The sequence below is a fragment of the Schistocerca americana genome, chromosome 10 (genome assembly GCF_021461395.2).
Source record: "Schistocerca americana isolate TAMUIC-IGC-003095 chromosome 10, iqSchAmer2.1, whole genome shotgun sequence".
NCBI lineage: Eukaryota > Metazoa > Arthropoda > Insecta > Orthoptera > Acrididae > Schistocerca > Schistocerca americana.
The window spans coordinates 175,896,579-175,918,314 of record NC_060128.1 but is presented as its reverse complement, the minus strand read 5'-3'; the positions used below and the strand labels follow the sequence as shown (position 1 = coordinate 175,918,314).

Genomic DNA, 21,736 nt, shown 5'->3' with positions numbered 1-21,736 from the left:
AAAGTTATGAACCTCTTCTTTCACCTCGTCGTCGGAGCTGAATTGCTGGGTCCACAATTAACACTAACAAGTACTGTGAGACTCTGAAAATACTCAAACGGGCAATTTAGAACTGGAAAAGAGGAATGTTGAGCAAGGGCGTACACATTCTCCATGACAACGCTCGCCCACGTATCACTTGGCAAACCGTTGCCCTCCTGCAACAGTTTCAGTGGAACATAATCACCCACTCACCCTATAGTCATGACTTGGCGCCCAGTGACTATCACCTGTTCCCTAGGTTAAAAGAACATTTGGCCGGAAAGCGATTCAGCTCCGATGACGAGATGAAAGAAGAGGTTCATAACTTTCTGAACAGCATAGCGGCGAGCTGGTGTGACATGGGCATACAAAAACTGCCACAGCGCCTACAAAAATGCATTGACAGAAATGGTGATTATGTTGAAAAATAGCTAAATGTTCAAGCTGTAAACTGATGTAAACCATTGTAGAAATAAACAGGTCTATGTACTTATAAAAAAATGGATGACCTTACTTTTGGGATTACCCTCGCAGTTGCCAGTCCTTTATGAAACACAATACTGGAATTCCACAGGCCAAAGGCTGTTAAATCTCAGCAAACAGTAGCTTTATAAATAGCAGGAGGCAAGAGCCAACACAGCAGTTGAGCCGAGTTGAGCATTCATGTTGTTGTTGTGGTCTTCAGTCCTGAGACTGGTTTGATGCAGCTCTCCATGCTACTCTATCCTGTTCAAGCTTCTTCATCTCCCAGTACCTATTGCAACCTACATCCTTCTGAATCTGCTTACTGTATTCATCTCTTGGTCTCCCTCTACAATTTTTACCCTCCACGCTGCCCTCCAATGCTAAATTTGTGATCCCTTGATGCCTCAAAACATGTCCTACCAAACGATCCCTTCTTCTAGTCAAGCTGTGCCACAGCATTGTGTCAGCATTCATAGGGACCAGAAAACTTATCATGTATTTTTGGCAAAATTTTTTGTATGTCTTCGGTAGTTAATCACATTTACTTATTTATTTTTAAATTGTTAGATGTACAAACATAAAATGTTGTCATACTTTATAGTGAAGACCAAGCCTTAGTGTTTTGTAATTGACTGTTAAAAAACAGTTGGCTGGTGAAGATTTCGAGTGGTCTGTTTGGTTTTGCAAAAAACTTCAACATTTTTTTCTGAAATGGCATTTGTTTTTCATCTGCCTGTATTTAAACTTTCTACAAATGATTGTTCTGTCAAGAAGCAGCCACATTTGCTACAAGTGAACCGAATTTGTTACTGATTTAAGGTGTTTTTTGACATTTCCTGCCCAATATGAGGATTACAAAATCTACAGAAAATAAATTTTGACTTTTTTTGGGTATTCACATCAGTGTGACACATACTTGACAATGCTACAGCTAGAATTGACAAGGCACTTAGAATTGAAATAGAACTGAAAATAACTCTATCCAAACATTAGGGTAGGGGTAGTAGTAGCAGTAGTAGTAGTTGTTGTTGTTATTGATTCTGGGGAAGGAATCAAACAGCAAGGTCATCACTCCCATTAGAATAGGGAAGGATGGGGAAGGAAGTTGGTCATGCCCTTTCAAAGGAACCATCCTAGTATTTGCCAGAAGCGATTTAGGAAAATCACAAAAAAAAAACCTAAATCAGGATGGCCGGGTGCACTTTTGAACCATCGTCCGCCCGAATGCGAGTCCAAACGTTTGGGGAAAAATTTCGAATACAAGACAGGTTTTGTTTTCTAATTGCTATAGTGTGGAGTGTGGACTTGCAGGCAGTCACAAGTATAAACAAACTGGAATTCTGACTGCCAGAGGGGAGAGGAGATGGACGGGGAAACAAGCCCTGCCTCCCTCTCGCAGTGCAGTGGGCTGTGAAAGCAGAACTGTCACATTGTCACAAGACCACCGAACATTCTTGTGCTGTGAGGGTCCTAGTCAAAAAATAGTCTTGTGGCACAGAAGGTCGGGAGGCCCCATCTGGGGATGTTTGCCCTCTGTGTTACAAGTCGTGTTTCAGGTGATGCCTCACTGGGTAACATGTGTGTCAGTGACGATGATGAAATGATGATGAGATCTACACGACACCCAGTCCAAGAGCGGAAAAATTCTCCAAACAAGCTGGGAATTGAACCTGGGCATGCTGCGTGGTAGGCTAAGCAGGCAGACTCCTAATCAAAATCTTTGAAGGACCGACAGTAGTCTCTTCACTCACTTCAAAATAAGAAAAGACAACAACAAGCAATACACAACACAAAACATTCAAGAATGGCTACAGCTAGGTTGGCAGCCTATTGTTAATGAGGTAGCTCAGACCTGACCTGTAGCAGTATTTGACACAATCATACTGCCACCTAAAATTGCCACATAAAAAGTGTCCACATTTTATCAACTTCTCAATGTTAGCTGACAGACAAATGTATGCATTTCTTTGTTCTAACACTGGAAGTATGAATTAAAAAATGTCTTCGGCCACAACTCTTCATTTTTTATTTAGTACACGATGCATTTATGAGCCTGTGGGTCCATCATCAGGTGTAATTTGTCTTAATACATGTTTTATTTTTTCTCTTGAATGAAGTGAAATGCATATTCCTGTCATTAAAAGGTTTGATGTGAGATTATGAATTTTGTAAATCAAATGTGTAAAATATGCGCAAAATAGTGGAAAAGTTGAACAGTGTAAACTTATCACATAATCAAAGAAAAGTTTTTTTTTTATGTTTTAGCACCATCATACATTCTTCTCTCTATCCTGTTCATACATATCACTTCACTTGAGAGGCATATTTGCATACACATGTTTGTAAACTCTTCACAGATGTGTGTTTTTTTTTTTTTTACACGGTGTGATCCAAGATCAATTTATTCATAATGCTAAAGATCTAATTATTAAACAATTGACATATGCAGGGAATAACTTCAGAACACATCTTTAAAATCATTGAAGCTAAGATGCTACATTCCCTGGCTGAGTCCTACACTGCATGTATCTCACTCAGAGCATTCAACCTCACACAATTGGCAAGACACCAGAGCATCGAGCACACTCATACATCATTGCATTGTGCATTTTTATTTTTCACATATGTTCTTACGCACAGTATCTTCTCAAATTGGGCCTCACCGTATGATGTGCAGTACCAGTAACTGAAAATTTATTACATTTTCGATATTTATTCAGAAAATAAAGCTATTACACACTATATTTAATAAAATAGTTCATCTGGATATATATACTCTGAAACAGATCTATAAGGTAATTTCACGTTTTTGTGTATGAGGCAGAATTTGCTCCTATGTTTGTATTGATCACAAATGCGAATTTTTTTCGTTTGTAGTGGTAGATATTACTGAACACTGTTACACTGTTTGGCCCACATGAATATTGTAACATAATATGAGCACTGTGCTATCACAAAGAAAATGGCATGCTAGTTGCTTAAATTGCGTACGAGTATTTCGAAACATTGTCAGGAAGTAGCATACAACATCATCACAGTGAGTAGAGTTATATAAGTCAAGTGATTTTCATTTAACACAAAACAATTTCATATCCTTACGTATCACAAATCCTGTTCTTTCTTAATTATCAGTCCAGGGTGTTAGTAGACCATGAGTGATAGGGTGCAGAAATGTATGAATCCCTGAACTTTTGCTGTGTTGCCTTATAGTATTTTGATACCATTTTCTTCTCTATCCTGCTACAGCAAGTCATATCCCCCCCCCCCACCCCCCAATCTCTCTCTCTCTCTCTCTCTCTCTCTCTCTCTCTCTCTCTCTCTCTCTCTCTCTCTCTCTCTGTGTGTGTGTGTGTGGGGGGGGGGGGGGGGGGGGGGGCAGCAGAAGAAGTGGGAGGGAACATGTGCATGTTTATTCATGTAGAGTTGACTGCGACAAACAACATGACCAACATAGAAAGGAGGTCGTAATAATTTCAAAGTTTCCATGTAATCATAATGGCATGCAATAGCAACAGCAATGAATAGGATGTGAGCAAGATTATGTGCTAAATTACTCTTTTTTCTCTCTTGTTATGTCACCTTTCTCTCCAGATGGTTTATTTTCCAAAGTAACAAATTATGAGTTTAAAAAGCTGTAGGTTGGAGATAAGTTTGGATTTGTTTGTGTGGCACCTGCCCCAGTTGCTTCTCCTCTAGAACTTTATACACAAGTACTCTAGTATCTTACAATGGTGACAGGTACTTAATTTTTTTTTTCAGGCTCTTTTAGTATACTATGCTAATCACACTCACTCTACTTCCACTACAATTACGTCACATGTACTATACGCACAACATAAGTTGGCCTTTTTGCAGAGTATCCTGGGAGCATAAGCATGTGATCATTGCCTAGCTTATGGGCTGCTCTAGAATAGGAGAGGTGCCAAATTTTGTGCCAATACTTGAAATAAAATTTTCCAGGACCAGGAACTTTTTGCTTTGTGGATGTATATTTGTGCTGTATGGCTCACCTTTGTAGTTAGGGAGTAAGTACTGTGAAACTGCATTCACATTCAGCAGCTTGAGCTTGCTGCCTGGAGGAATTTCACCAAGCGAATCTGGAAATATAGGAGAAATAGTTGTGAAAAAAATAAATAAATAAAAATAAAAATTACGAGGGAAATTAATAAACACTTAGCAGAAATGAGAAGAAAGACTAGGTTTTAAAAAAATCCAGATTCTGCTAAACACAATGTTTCACTTTTTTATTTACACACTGAAGTGATCAGAAATAGTATATTTCTTTACTCAAAACGTAATTGTTTTCATCTAAAATGTTGTAAGAGCACCAGTAGCAAACATTCTGTACTTTAGTTTTTAGTCATATTGTGCATCCTTTCTGTGTTCTGTTGGATGTAATTATACATACTGTCCATTCACACCTACACCTTTCGTTACTTCCTTGTTACATGGTACCACGAGTTTTCAATTTAGAAAAACTTAATATGCCACAGTTATGCTTCTGCTGCTGCTCACAGTGCTATCAGTGTTGTGCTAATTTTGATGGGCACAGCACAGTAAGTACTCTGAAATTTATTTTGTTATTGAAAACTTGTGCTACGAGGTAAAAGTAAAGTGTCAAGAGATGTGGATAAACAGTGTGCACAATAACATTCCACAAAGCATACCAAGGATGTACAATACAACACAAACATAAATGTCCACTGTGGTTGCTTTTGGAAAATTTGTATTAAAACAATTGCTTTTTGAGCTACCCACAGGTAGGGACAGACAAAGGGTTCGCTTATAGGCAGCTGACATTTTGCCCACAACAATACTGGTTACTTAGTTAACAATGACTTAGCAGATACAATTGCACAAGTACAAGTTTTGCAAAAAGTTCAACAAAAATAGAAAAAGGAAAAAACTGGCGAAGTACGAACAGGACTCACACACCGAGGATTCTGTACAAACTTAATTACATTTACAGCTACTGTAGCTCACCCAAAACAGGAATTGAGAATCTCGACAATTTTTGATTGATATCAATAATGGTAAGATACTGGTCCTGGGAATTCTAAGATCGTATATCAAAATCTTCACAGTTGTTCCTGTGACTAGCCCAGACATACAAAAGAAAGCAAGCAGCTGACTTCAGTTTATATGTGTAGAGATAGAAGATTTAATAAAATATTTCTTATTTACTTATTAAAACATGGCTACAACTTACATTTTATGTTTGCATGAAGCGATATTTTTACTATGATTTTGATGGATGATGAATGCAATGTAAGTTCTAATGGTAAAAAGATATTTTTATGTGATATAATTACAGTTTAACAATTTTCAGGTTTTTTCTCTTTACTTGTTCTGTGAATCCCAGCTTCTTGCAAAATTTAATGATGCTACATTAATGGGAAGTATCCTACTGTTTTTGAGGAGCGAGTTTGCAAGTATCAAAATATGTGACATAAATGGCTAAATCAAACAATGGAAAATCCAGGTTGGAATGTCACAATATTATGAAAACGATAGTAGCTACTCACCATACAGCAGAGATGCACAAATATTTTTGAGAAAGGCCCTGTTGGCCGAAAGCTAATTTTGTGACAGTCTTTTTGTTGTGCCTATCTGCAACTCAGCGTCTCCACCTATGGTGAGTAGCACTATCCTTTTCAAAATATTAAGACATAAATGGCTGTAACTTTTAATTACACTAATTTAGAACCTTAAATATTTTACATCACCAAAAGACCATAGACCTTAGTACCTGATATAAATTTCCTCAGAGAAAGGGGTCTTAACAGTGGGTCAGATGGATAAAAAATGACAACAACAAAAACTATTTTTTCCTCATGTGATATAATTCTAAATTAACAATTTTCAAACTTCTTCCTTTACTTGTTCTACGAAACCTTGCTTCTTGCCAAAGTTTGTGATTCTGTGTCAGTGGAAGTACCCTACAGGTTTTGATGAGTGACTTGACTATAAAAATATGTGACTTAAATGGCAATATCTTCTGATTGCATTGATTTAGAACCTGAAATGTATTACACTGCCAGGCGACCATAGACCTTAGTTGTTGTTGTTGTTGTGGTCTTCAGTCCTGAGACTGGTTTGATGCAGCTCTCCATGCTACTCTATCCTGTGCAAGCTTCTTCATCTCCCAGTACCTACTGCAACCTACATCCTTCTGAATCTGCTTAGTGTATTCATCTCTTGGTCTCCCTCTACGATTTTTACCCTCCACGCTGCCCTCCAATACTAAATTGGTGATCCCTTGATGCCTCACAACATGTCCTACCAACCGATCCCTTCTTCTGGTCAAGTTGTGCCACAAACTTCTCTTCTCCCCAATCCTATTCAATACTTCCTCATTAGTTATGTGATCTACCCATCTAATCTTCAGCATTCTTCTGTAGCACCACATTTCGAAAGCTTCTATTCTCTTCTTGTCCAAACTATTTATCGTCCATGTTTCACTTCCATACATGGCGACACTCCATACGAATACTTTCAGAAATGACTTCCTGACACTTAAATCTATACTCAATGTTAACAAATTTCTCTTCTTCAGAAACGCTTTCCTTGCCATTGCCAGCCTACATTTTATATCCTCTCTACTTCGACCATCATCAGTTATTTTGCTCCCCAAATAGCAAAACTCCTTTACTACTTTAAGTGCCTCATTTCCTAATCTAATTCCCTCAGCATCACCCGACTTAATTAGACTACATTCCATTATCCTTGTTTTGCTTTTGTTGATGTTCATCTTATATCCTCCTTTCAAGACACTGTCCATTCCATTCAACTGCCCTTCCAAGTCCTTTGCTGTCTCTGACAGAATTACAATGTCATCGGCGAACCTCAAAGTTTTTATTTCTTCTCCATGAATTTTAATACCTGCTCCGAATTTTTCTTTTGTTTCCTTTACTGCTTGCTCAATATACAGATTGAACAACATCGGGGAGAGGCTACAACCCTGTCTTACTCCCTTCCCAACCACTGCTTCCCTTTCATGTCCCTCGACTCTTATAACTGCCATCTGGTTTCTGTACAAATTGTAAATAGCCTTTCGCTCCCTGTATTTTACCCCTGCCACCTTTAGAATTTGAAAGAGAGTATTCCAGTCAACATTGTCAAAAGCTTTCTCTAAGTCTACAAATGCTAGAAACGTAGGTTTGCCTTTCCTTAATCTTTCTTCTAAGATAAGTCGTAAGGTCAGTATTGCCTCACGTGTTCCAGTGTTTCTACGGAATCCAAACTGATCTTCCCCGAGGTTGGCTTCTACTAGTTTTTCCATTCGTCTGTAAAGAATTCGTGTTAGTATTTTGCAGCTGTGACTTATTAAGCTGATAGTTCGGTAATTTTCACATCTGTCAACACCTGCTTTCTTTGGGATTGGAATTATTATATTCTTCTTGAAGTCTGAGGGTATTTCGCCTGTTTCATACATCTTGCTCACCAGATGGTAGAGTTTTGTCAGGACTGGCTCTCCCACGGCCGTCAGTAGTTCCAATGGAATATTGTCTACTCCGGGGGCCTTGTTTCGACTCAGGTCTTTCAGTGCTCTGTCAAACTCTTCACGCAGTATCATATCTCCCATTTCATCTTCATCTACATCCACTTCCATTTCCATAATATTGTCCTCAAGTACACCGCCCTTGTATAGACCCTCTATATACTCCTTCCACCTTTCTGCTTTCCCTTCTTTGCTTAGAACTGGGTTTCCATCTGAGCTCTTGATATTCATACAAGTCCTTCTCTTATCTCCAAAGGTCTCTTTAATTTTCCTGTAGGCGGTATCTATCTTACCCCTAGTGAGATAGGCCTCTACATCCTTACATTTGTCCTCTAGCCATCCCTGCTTAGCCATTTTGCACTTCCTGTCGATCTCATTTTTGAGACGTTTGTATTCCTTTTTGCCTGTTTCACTTACTGCATTTTTATATTTTCTCCTTTCATCAATTAAATTCAATATTTCTTCTGTTACCCAAGGATTTCTACTAGCCCTCGTCTTTTTACCTACTTGATCCTCTGCTGCCTTCACTACTTCATCCCTCAAAGCTACCCATTCTTCTTCTACTGTATTTATTTCCCCCATTCCTGTCAATTGCTCCCTTATGCTCTCCCTGAATCTCTGTACAACCTCTGGTTCTTTTAGTTTATCCAGGTCCCATCTCCTTAAATTCCCACCTTTTTGCAGTTTCTTCAGTTTTAATCTACAGGTCATAACCAATAGATTGTGGTCAGAGTCCACATCTGCCCCTGAAAATGTCTTACAATTTAAAACCTGGTTCCTAAATCTCTGTCTTACCATTATATAATCTATCTGATACCTTTTAGTATCTCCAGGGTTCTTCCATGTATACAACCTTCTTTCATGATTCTTAAACCAAGTGTTAGCTATGATTATGTTGTGCTCTGTGCAAAATTCTACCAGGCGGCTTCCTCTTTCATTTCTGTCCCCCAATCCATATTCACCTACTATGTTTCCTTCTCTCCCTTTTCCTACACTCGAATTCCAGTCACCCATGACTATTAAATTTTCGTCTCCCTTCACAATCTGAATAATTTCTTTTACTTCATCATACATTTCTTCAATTTCTTCGTCATCTGCAGAGCTAGTTGGCATATAAACTCGTACTACTGTAGTAGGCGTGGGCTTCGTATCTATCTTGGCCACAATAATGCGTTCACTATGCTGTTTGTAGTAGCTTACCCGCATTCCTATTTTCCTATTCATTATTAAACCTACTCCTGCATTACCCCTATTTGATTTTGTGTTTATAACCCTGTAGTAACCTGACCAGAAGTCTTGTTCCTCCTGCCACCGAACTTCACTAATTCCCACTATATCTAACTTCAACCTATCCATTTCCCTTTTTAAATTTTCTAACCTACCTGCCCGATTAAGGGATCTGACATTCCACGCTCCGATCCGTAGAACGCCAGTTTTCTTTCTCCTGATAACGACATCCTCTTGAGTAGTCCCCGCCCGGAGATCCGAATGGGGGACTATTTTACCTCCGGAATATTTTACCCAAGAGGACGCCATCATCATGTAATCATACAGTAAAGCTGCATGCCCTCGGGAAAAATTACGGCTGTAGTTTCCCCTTGCTTTCAGCCGTTCGCAGTACCAGCACAGCAAGGCCGTTTTGGTTATTGTTACAAGGCCAGATCAGTCAATCATCCAGACTGTTGCCCTTGCAACTACTGAAAAGGCTGCTGCCCCTCTTCAGGAACCACACGTTTGTCTGGCCTCTCAACAGATACCCCTCCGTTGTGGTTGCACCTACGGTACGGCTATCTGTATCGCTGAGGCACGCAAGCCTCCCCACCAACGGCAAGGTCCATGGTTCATGGGGGGGGAGACCTTAGTATCTGACATAAATTTCAACTTAATACTTATACCCGTCTCCATGAAAAAGGGGATCGTAACAGATGGGCAGACAGGCAGATATAATACCTAATTAACAATTTTTGGATTTTTTCCTTTACTTGTACTGTGAAATGTTGTTTGTTGTCAAATTTCATGATTCTAGGTCAATGGGAAGTACCTTATAGATTTTGATGAGTGAGTTTGTCAGTATAAAAATGTGTGGCATAAATGTTTGTTTCTTCTGATTGCATTCACTTAGAAGCTTAAATTTTCTCACATCGCCAACAGTGTATAGACCATAGTATGTGACATAAATGTTAACTTGATACGTCTACTCGTTCCCGAGAAAATGGGTCATATCAGTCGGACAGACAGATAGATGGACAACAAAATGATTCTCTAAGGGTTTCACTTTTACCGACTGAGGAACAGAGCTCTGAAAATACCAACCTTTACTGTGTTTGTGGAACATGAGACTTATATTTATGCACAAGTGATGAAATATTTGGCATCAGATCCCTCGTTACCACAAGACGCAGAACGCTCCTCATTGTCTGACTGTAAAGTTGGCACCATTCAGTGCTGCCTCCCCCCTTTTTTATGTCATGCTGGTATTGTAAAAGTTCATGCTGCTGTAATACCTGTCCTTGAGCACAGAGCAGTCTGGTAAAACAATTACTTCTGATTGCCTTAAATAAAGTCATTTTCCAGTGTAGACTGTTATTTTATTCTGAAACAGTTTATTTCATTATTTAGCACTTAGATAATTTTTGCCCTCTTGGAAATTATCACAATAAAAATCACTGTGCTTGCAGCATGTTATGAACTACATAGCGGTGTGGAGAGAAACAACATGTGATAGTGCCCCTTATAAGAGTTCTGCACAACTGTAGTAGGTATGGGCACAACTACTACATATGTAAAGCCCATATTAGGGACATCATGACATGTTGCTTTTTCCTCACACACGTGTGGTACATAACATGCTGCAAGCATGGCAGGTGCCAAGGGGGCAAAACTAGATAACTGCTAAATAATAAAATAAAGTAACGCAAGGATGCAAAGTCCCACAGCATTAACACTGACTGTAATGTTCATGAAGCTTCAACTGTTCAAATGATTAAAATGCCGTGAGCTTTTGACCATGTGCTCCTCGTCTGTCTCTGTTGCTTAGCCAGTGCTGCTGACTGCCGTGCAGATGGCACGGGTTCGATTCCCGGTACTGGCGGGGACAAGAACGAGGTACAGTCACCGGGGATTTTTCCTTGGTGGGAGGGCTGGAATGAGGTGCAGTCACCCTTGTGATGCCAACTGAGGAGCTACTCATCCAGGTAGCAGCAGCTCCAGGCCATGAAAACTGATAACAGCTGAGATAGCAGCATGCTGAACACGTACTCCTCCGTCCTGCATCCGTCGATGATATCGGCAGAAGATTACGTGGTAACTGGTCGGTATCGATGGGCCTGTGGATGGAGCTTACATCTTTTACTCCTTCACTGTTGTCAAGTGGGGTGATTGCTGATATGCCCTTATATATTCCAGCTGCCAGCTGATGTCACTGGACCTCACAGCATCAACATATATGGGCATCTGTTGACTACGAATTTATGCACCCAGTTCGACCTTGTGATCGGTGCACCTCACACTGTGCTGTGCTGCAGGCTGCCGTCCATATTACAGGTGTTGTCTGTGACTTTTATTTTGAAGACTTTTTTAATTACACAGTCATAGAAGCCATTAGAGTGAGTCATGACAGAGGCTTTGTCAAATTTGATCTGTTGACCATTGTCTAGAGTCTACTTTTCAGGGTAAAGTATGTTATGAAACCTCTGCCTATGCTACACAGAAAAATCAGGCCAAGACCACCATCGAGGAGTACTTGGTCAAATGTTCATGGTATTTTAACCATTTCGTGCAACTGGAAGCTCAAAAACATTTCATTCAATAAAATATGGTGCTTATTTCAAAATAAAAGAATAGCCTTTGCAGGAAATTACTTCCTTATGGCAGGTGTTGACCCGTACATAAAAAAACTATTGACTTCTAATTGCATTTCGCAAGGTACAGTATCAGTGCAACTCATACTGAAGTGGTAAATAATTTCAATTCACTTTCTAATGCACACGTATTCTGAAGCCTTGTCAGACAAAGCTGAACAATCTTTTTGTAGACACGAAAGACCATTTTGAAAGATCCAGGTAGGTGTGAGTTCTGTACTAACTTAATTACCTATACAGATAATTATCAGGAATTGAGAATATCCACAATTTTTCCTTGTTATTGATATCAATACTGGCAAGATATCAAAATATATGACGTAAATGACCTTACTGCACTGTTGACTGGAGCTTACATTTTTTGCACTGCCAAAGGACTGTAGACGTTAGTATGTGACAGAAATTTGAAATTGATATATCTACCCATTCCTGAGAGAAAGGGATCTCAACCCTTTCACTGCCTCAGACATGTTCTTTGCATTCCAGACTGGGGGCAGCTTTCATTATGGCTGTACTGCTTGCTAAATGGTGGCATCTGTGCTGAGAGACGACATTCTGGCCGATATGAAATACTTATCATCTGATTTTTCAAACACTATTAGGTGAAACAATTTGATTTTTGCACATTTTAGTTTGATACCTTCACTCGATAAAGAACTGAATTTCTTTTCATATCCATCATACTTACTGTGTTTAAAGATTTTGCGGAGGTAAACACATAATGTGTAAACTTTGTGTACGATCTAATTTAGCTCATACCTTACAGTGAATGAAACGTTCATCAGTTATAGAAATTTTATGTAGGAATGAGAGTAGAACCATATCTCATTTCATCCTCGAGTTATTGAGTTTCATATCCAATGGATTGTTGTTTGTCATGCACTCATTCACATCCTTGAACATCGTGAATCAAGTGGTCATGACAATCATCATTGCTCGTAAACAATTCTAGATACTGAAACGAGGTTTTTTGCAAATGAGGCACATATGTTGTATGATATATACTCGAAATATTTTTATTCACAGAGATATGGAAGTAGCTTGTCTGCACCACTGAGAGATCGGTGAGTCGCGACGCATATAGACATCCACAAACCCAAGTGGTGTGCATATATACATCAGCACCACCTGTGGAACGGTGTAACAGGACATGCACACACGTCCACAACAGCGATAGGGTTAACAGATTGACAGACAGACAGCTGAATAACATGACAAAAACTGTACTTTTCGCCTGTGGTATCATTACAAATTAACAATTTTTGTTTTTTCTTCCAGCCAAATTTCATCATTCTAGGTGAATGGGAAGTACTCCGAAGGTTTTGATGCGTGAGTTTGCAAGTTTCAAAAATCAAAAGTGCCTGTATCTTTTAATTCCACTGACATAAAAGCTCAAATTTTCTACATCACCGAGACACCACAGACCTTAGTATGTCACACAGATTTCAACCTGATATGTCGCACCAACAGACAGATGGACAACAAAGTGATCCTATAGGGGTTCTATTTTTACTGACTGAGGTACGGAAACCTAAAAAAATTGTGTGTTCTCTACCAAAGCATGTTTCCAACAGATAGAAGTTGTTCTTGAATGCATGATAATCAGTAGGTCCTTCCAGTGAGGTGTTCTGCTTAAATTACTTAAATGCCTCATAATATCAGTGCGAGACCCTGTGCTCATCCCTGTCCAGTGGGTAAGTCATGGATGCTGAGGTCCCACAGGGAGGCACTGGAACAGTCTACTGTAAGGTCTACTTTAACACGAGTAGTGGTGTTTACATTGATAGAAATTATTTTGAAGGTAATGACATGAAAGGCAAAATGTAAACTTGAGCACTTATAGTTAAATTTGGGCTTCCCCACACACTGCAGCAGAAAACGAGATGTAATACGGGAAATACCTGCACGTCCTGAGGTTCTCGCTAATCGCAGCAGGAATTCCGGGGAGAGGACGGATGCAGTCTGCTCCGGGGTAGCTCTTCCGAGGACGCACAGTGACCACACGGCGTCCAACCACATGGATGGCCCGGGGAAATCCGCCTCTCTCAGTAGGGGAAGCACAGCCTGCAATCGTGTTCACAATGTGCATTGCCAACTGACTAAGATACTTTCACCATCATATAATAATTTGTGCCTTGTCAGCAAGCCAAGAATTGCGGTGAGGGAGAGCATTTGGAATAAAATATTTAGGAATCAAACAATGGGAACTCCAGGTAGGAATATCAACAATGTAAGAAAAGAAAGATTGCTACTTATTGTAAAGAAGACGCATCAAGTTACAGACAGGCACAATTAAAAGACCCCCCCCCCCCCCCCCCCCCCACACACACACACACACCCAAGTGCGGCCCGAGATGCTGGAGTTGGTGGCCATGCGTGCACGAGGTGTGCTTGCTTTTGCGCGCGTGTGTGTGTGTGTGTGTGTGTGTGTGTGTGTGTGTTACTGACGAAGCCTGTGGCTGAAAGCTACATGTGAGGGTCTTTTAATTGAGCTTGTCTGCAATATAAACGTTTAGAAACATTGTCTTAGCACTTTTGATGTTATGTCTGTGTGTAGCACAATTGATGCAATTTATAACACTGACTAAACTCAGTATTGGTGCCTGATAGAACATGAGAATAATATTGCAAAGGAAACACTTTCTCGATACACAGAAGTTATTATTTATTTGACCAAAAACCAGCTTTTGATCTTTTTAGGGCATCTTTCAACAGAAAACAACCCGTAAAATGCAGGATGTGATATGTTACATACTGTAAAAAAATCAGAAAGATGACAATGCTGCAAATAGTTGGAATCAATAAACATATGACGCAGATTGCAAGCTCTCTTTTAAATGATCAAAAACATTTTGCTTTTCAACTTCTGTTAAATGTAACGATTTTGAAACAACATAAAAAGGATAATACTTTCCTTAGTAAGCCTCTTTACCTCATTATTGTATGCAACTTCTGCATCTGTGTCGGTAATATTGTGTAAGTTGCACATGGGGTTGCCACATTCAGTTTCCACCTGACAGTACACTAAGAAGCCTAAAGCCTATTCATGGCCAAATGAGTAATTTTCCCAAAATGTAATTTACGTATTACATCCATAAATTGCACTTACTTAGTTGCACACTAGTCATAAACTAAAAATCTTTTACATAAAAGTAGTAACTGAGGACTGACATGTCAACACATCGAAGATTTAGAAATGTGATGCATGATGATTATTAGTTTCTGCACAGAGATAACACAAGTCATAATAGGAGACAATATTATGGTGAGTTTATTACACGCAACAATTTATAACCTGTGTGCAGTGCCAGTTTCAAATCTGCATCTTTCTTGTGCGTTATGGGCTACTGATTAAGCCACATGAACAAGAATAAGGTAAAACTTTAAAAAGGTTTGCTTTTGAAATAGACTGTTTTTACCTAATGTATTTCTCTTTTGTTCTCTGTGACTAATTTCTGGGTACAAGCCCCATTCTTAAACAATTGTTCCTGCCATTGGGCTGGAATCCAAAATCACAACTGGTCACATGCAAACAATACAAATAAATTAAATAAAAACAGAGTGCAGCTCTGGAATGAATATTTCCAAAACAAATATTGCATTTATCCAAGTATAAGATGACCATGAATATAAGAACCCCCCCCTCCCTTTATTTTGAGAGGCTCCTTGAGAGAATTTTGTTTTTAATATATTCCGTCTCATGGAAATTACAAACTATTTTATTAATATGAAGTATCTGGCAAAAAAATTTAACGTTACAACTATTCTAAACTTAAGCAATTTATTGTGTACATTTTGATGACTTAATGAGAAATTAAATTAACAATAGAGAATGGTTTACATTAATTTTTATCTTCACTTTCTTCTTTACTCACTATCTAAGCCAGTCATCTACTGGTATCACGACTATACAAACGTCCTTCATAACAGGTTCAGCAACACAAGAGAGCGCACTGTCATGGAGCAGTTTACACTTTCCACAAAGTCCCCTCCATTTCTTTGGCATACAATTTTTTATCAGTTGCTGATGCACATTCCTGTAGTATTCTGGACTTACTGTCTGACCTATGGAAACATGATGTAAGTACACCACGATACGATAATAAAAAAATGTGATCGCTAATGCCTTATTGGCTGACTTCAGGCTACACACGTTCTTCAAGTGAGGCTCTCCCTTTTGAACCCACATTGTACTTTGACTTTCCATTTCGCAGTCATGACGAGAGGTTCACAATTCACTGGCAGTGATGATGGTTTTCCAGCAATCATCACCTTCATGCTGGACACGTTCTTTCCATAAAATGCACACATCAACTGTGTTCTGTTTTTGAGCAGAAATCAGTTGTCTGGTATGTCAAACTATCCTCTAACATGGTGTGAGCATTTCCCACTGAAATTTCCAGCATATCTGCTAGTTGTCTAACAGTCAGACAAGAGCCCTCGTACATGACAGCTGCCGTTGAATTCATTGTCATGTCAGTAAGGACAGTGGTGAGGGCTCCCTCCCCTCCTTTCAGCTCACACTTCACTCTTCCATCTTTGAAAGCTTTATGTCATCAGACACATGAAGCATTAGACACTGTAGGCTCACCATAAGCTCTACTTAGCAACTGAAGCATTTCTGATGGCATCTTCTTTCAGTAGAATGCAAAACTTGATTGCATAACAATGCTTTCAACTTCGTACAAACTGAAGCATTTCTGAAGGAGTCTTCTTTCAGTAGAATGCAAAACATGATTGCATAACAATGCTTTCAACCTTCTGCCATTTTAAATTCTAGAGATCGCTCAAGCTACAATCACAGTCAAGATGTTACTGCCAGAGAACAGCTGAAACCAAACAGGGATGGTGTCTGGTGGCTGTCAAAGATACTTACGAGAGGACCCATCAATCATGGATTTTGGTGAGTCTTGACTATGTTGTACCTGTCTCAAGTACCCGTGTAGCAGCTTTTCATGCAACAGCCCTAGTTTTGGAGAAAATCAATGTCAGAGTTTTATGAATAGCTCATATATGCTAGTGGTATGGGTTCAAATCCCGCACATGTACTTTTTTTCTTCAGTGTCATCATACACTGTCATCATTAAATAGTAATATGTCAAGTAAAATTCTTCATAAATTGTCATTTTTTTCTGTAGTAATTTCATTAATAAATCAATCACTACAGCAAACTTTCTTCAAAAGTATAGTCTGTTTGTGGTTTATAGTTATAATTCCAAAATATCTGGACAGCTCCAAAGAGTTCACAATTATAGGACAAAGTATAAGCAGCTACAAGAAGATCCCCAGTACAGATGACGGTACTCCACCTTGATTATGTACTTAATACTTATCAAACCGGCTGCCAGCACCAATCAATGTACAACAGATCCCTTGCGGAGATGGGGAAAAACTGATTTAAAAAAGATCAGTCATTCCTTCACAGCACAATACACTATAAAACTCTCAGGAAAGTTATTGCCATATGTTTTCTTATGTGTGCAAGAACCATCCAGGAAATATATTCGAGCTGCTCTTGAGCTGACCATGAATTTAAAAAATGTTGTGACCTACACTAAATCAGAAAGCTTCACAAAAGTGTGTACAAAGAGTTTTTAAAATCTGTCATTCTTCCAAATGTGGGAAAAGAAAAATTTCTATACATTACTAATTCATGGGGAAGGCATACTGATCAGACACTTTACAATCAAATCTTTCTATGAGGCCTGCCCAGAAAGTAATGCACTGCACTTTTTTTCTCAGCTGAAAAAGTTATGTATGTATTATTTGAAGTCTCCTGAGTGAGTGCACCAAGTTTCCGTCACTTCTGACAGCGTAGCTGCAGGACAGTTTGAAAATGACGTCTGTAGGTGATGTATGTTACAAGCAATGTGCCGTCATTGAATTTGTAACTGCACAGACAGAAACTGTGGGGAATATTCACAAACACTTGTGCAAAGTCTATGGAGCATCTGCTGTCGACAGAAGCACAGTTAGTCACTAGGCCTGGAAAGTGAGGTCATCAGAAGGCACTTTTGCAGAGCTCCACTATTTGCAGCGTTCAAGGAGACCATCCACAGCTATCATCCTACAACCCAGACCTAGCCCCCTTGGAGTTCCACTAGTTTGGGCCATTAAAGGATGCCATTCGTGGAAGACATTTTGAGGACGATGAGGAGATGATTCATGCAGTGAAGCTCTGGCTCCCACACCAGGACAAGGATTCATACCGACAGGCCATACAAGCCCTTGTTTTGCGCTGGAGGGAGCCCACAGAACAGGCTAGAGATTATGTAGAAAAATAGGGTGCGGGGATAAAACACTATTCTTTTGCATGTGTAATTCTCATTATGTTCAATAAAGAATTATTGAAGAAAAAATGTGTTGCATTACTTCACGTGGTTCATATCAAAGTTGACTGAAGAAAGAACAATCTTTTTGAATTTAAATGATCTGTGTTTTTCGATATCACTTTTGAAAATTCCATGTGCCTGCAACGCAGAAGTTTCCATTAAATATGCGTGGTGCTCTACATATCTGTGTGTCAGTTGCTTTTATAACAAATATCATCTGGGATTCTCTTCCAGCAGAGCAAGCAATAGTAAGAAGATTCTGTACTCTATTCTGTAACAAGCAGAGTACACATTTGAAGAAAGTTTCCTGTAATGACTGATTTATTAATTAGCTTTCTATGGCAAAAATTAATATTATTTTTGAAGACTTTTGTGCCCCATGTACAATTTAATGATATTCTGTCCAATGGGGAAGGGAGAGGGAGAGAGAGGGGGAGGGGGGGAGAGGGATGAGGGAGGGAGGGAGGGAGGGGGAGAGGGGAGGGTGGGAGAGGGAGAGAGGGGGGGGGGCAGGGGGATATATGGGCAAGGTCTGAACCCATACTGCCTGCATGTTGTATATGAACTTTAACCACTGCGCTATGTTCACATAGCTGAAAAAGACGAGGATCAGAGAATAGCTTCCATTGTAATACAGAGAGCCATAGAATGCCAAAATTGTAGGGAAAAGACGGAGACTGGAATATATCCAACAATAAATTCCAGGGAAAATACTAGACACACTGGCTGCAGCCAGGAGACAGCATAAAGCTAGAAATCCAGCAATACCTTAAAAAGTCAACTTTCTGGGGAGAGCAATCACAGCTCGGAGACATTATGAATAACAACTGCAACATTCAAAACTCATTAACCATTCAAATAATCACGTTGTTGTTGTCGTCTTCAGTCCTGAGACTGGTTTGATGCAGCTCTCCATGCTACTCTATCCTGTGCAAGCTTCTTCATCTCCCAGTACCTACTGCAGCCTACATCCTTCTGAATCTGCTTAGTGTATTCATCTCTTGGTCTCCCTCTATGATTTTTACCCTCCACACTGCCCTCCAATGCTAAATTTGTGATCCCTTGATGCCTCAGAACATGTCCTACCAACCCGGTCCCTTCTTCTAGTCAAGTTGTGCCACAAACTCCTCTTCTCCCCAATTCTATTCAATACCTCCTCATTAGTTACGTGATCCACCCATCTAATCTTCAGCATACTTCTGTAGCACCACATTTCAAAAGCTTCTATTCTCTTCTTGTCCAAACTATTTATCGTCCATGTTTCACTTCCATACATGGCTACACTCCATACAAATACTTTCAGAAACAACTTCCTGACACTTAAATCTATACTCGATGTACGATTCTGCTCACAATAATTAAAAAGTCAAGAATGAAACAGCTCATCACTCTTGACTTTTTGAATGTTGTAATTTTTATGATAATTTGAACAGTTATTGAGTGTTGAGTGTTGTCATTGTTATTCTTAAAAAGTCAGTTATACCACAATAACTGCCTCACCTGAAAGAACTCGTCTGCATTTGATGGCACATAGTTGACGGCAGCGAAGGTCAACAGTACAGCAGTCAGGTCTTGTGGGCGACAACTGTGCAGCTGAGACAGCACCCAATCCGACATGTGCTCCATCAGCTCTGTGGAACGGATAAAAACAGGCTTCTATGGTCTGATCTAAACTAAATATCGCTTGACGTTTAAGCTATAAAGTTATGGCATTGTTGCGTCAAGTACAATCTGCGGACAGCCACCATAGCACATTGCTCTCTACAGCAATAGAAAATCACTTTATATGATGGGGGAAAGAAGTACAGTAGAAGAAGAATGGGTAGCTTTGAGGGATGAAGTAGTGAAGGTAGCAGAGGATAAAGTAGGTAAAAAGATGAGGGCTAGTAGAAATCCTTGGGTAACAGAAGAAACGTTGAACCTAATTGATCAGAGGAGAAAATATAAAAATGCGGTAAATGAAGCAGGCAAAAAGGAATACAAACGTCTCAAAAATGAGATCGACAGGAAGTGCAAAATGGCTAAGCAGGGATGGCTAGAGGACAAATGTAAGGATGTAGAGGCTTGTCTCACCAGGGGTAAGATAGATACTGCCTACAGGAAAATTAAAGAGACCTTTGGAGAAAAGAGAACCACTTGTATGAATATCAAGAGCTCAGATGGAAACCCAGTTCTAAGCAAAGAAGGGAAAGCAGAAAGGTGGAAGGAGTATATAGAGGGTCTATACAAGGGCGATGTACTTGAGGACAATATTATGGAAATGGAAGAGGATGTAGATGAAGATGAAATGGGAGATATGATACTGCTTGATGAGTTTGACAGAGCACTGAGAGACCTGAGTCGAAACAAGGCCCCGGGAGTAGACAACATTCCACTAGAACTACTGACAGCCTTGGGAGAGCCAGTCCTGACAAAACTCTACCATCTGGTGAGCAAGATATATGAGACAGGCGAAATACCCTCAGACTTCAAGAAGAATATAATAATTCCAATCCCAAAGAAAGCAGGTGTTGACAGATGCGAAAATTACCGAACTATCAGTTTAATAAGTCACGGCTGCAAAATACTAACACGAATTCTTTACAGACGAATGGAAAAACTAGTAGAAGCCGACCTCGGGGAAGATCAGTTTGGATTCCGTACAAATATTGGAACACGTGAGGCAATACTGACCTTACGACTTATCTTAGAAGCTAGATTAAGGAAAGGCAAACCTACGTTTCTAGCATTTGTAGACTTAGAGAAAGATTTTGACAATGTTGACTGGAATATTCTCTTTCACATTCTAAAGGTGGCAGGGGTAAAATACAGGGAGCGAAAGGCTATTTACAACTTGTACAGAAACCAGATGGCAGTTATAAGAGTCGAGGGACATGAAAGGGAAGCAGTGGTTGGGAAGGGAGTGAGACAGGGTTGTAGCCTCTCCCCGATGTTATTCAATCTGTATATTGAGCAAGCAGTGAACGAAACAAAAGAATAATTTGGAGTAGGTATTAAAACCCATGGAGAAGAAATAAAAACTTTGAGGTTTGCCGATGACATTGTAATTCTGTCAGAGACAGCAAAGGACTTGGAAGAGCAGTTGAACGGAATGGATAGTGTCTTGAAAGGAGGATATAAGATGAACATCAACAAAAGTAAAACGAGGATAATGGAATGTAGTCGAATTAAGTCGGGTGATGCTGAGGGAATTAGATTAGGAAATGAGACACTTAAAGTAGTAAAGGAGTTTTGCTATTTGGGGAGCAAAATAACTGATGATGTTCGAAGTAGAGAGGATATAAAATGTAGACTGGCAATGGGAAGGAAAGCGTTTCTGAAGAAGAGAAATTTGTTAACATTGAGTATAGATTTAAATATCAGGAAGTCGTTTCTGAAAGTATTTGTATGGAGTGTAGCCATGTATGGAAGTGAAACATGGATGATAAATAGTTTGGACAAGAAGAGAATAGAAGCTTTTGAAATTGGTGCTACAGAAGAATGCTGAAGATTAGATGGGTAGATCACATAACTAATGAGGAGGTATTGAATAGAATTGGGGAGAAGAGAAATTTGTG

General features: G+C 39.5%; 1 protein-coding gene across 1 annotated transcript in view; it reads right to left on the bottom strand.

Moving 5' to 3' along the window:
* LOC124552460 (FAST kinase domain-containing protein 4) overlaps positions 1-21,736 on the bottom strand; it is an 87,130-nt gene that overhangs the window by 29,846 nt on the left and 35,548 nt on the right. Inside the window, exons 5-7 of the mRNA XM_047126735.1 lie at positions 19,680-19,810; positions 13,749-13,911; positions 4,497-4,583 (exon numbers count right to left, since the gene is read on the bottom strand). Of these exons, the coding sequence (XP_046982691.1) occupies positions 4,497-4,583; positions 13,749-13,911; positions 19,680-19,810 (381 nt within the window). The remainder of the gene's footprint in view (positions 1-4,496; positions 4,584-13,748; positions 13,912-19,679; positions 19,811-21,736) is intronic.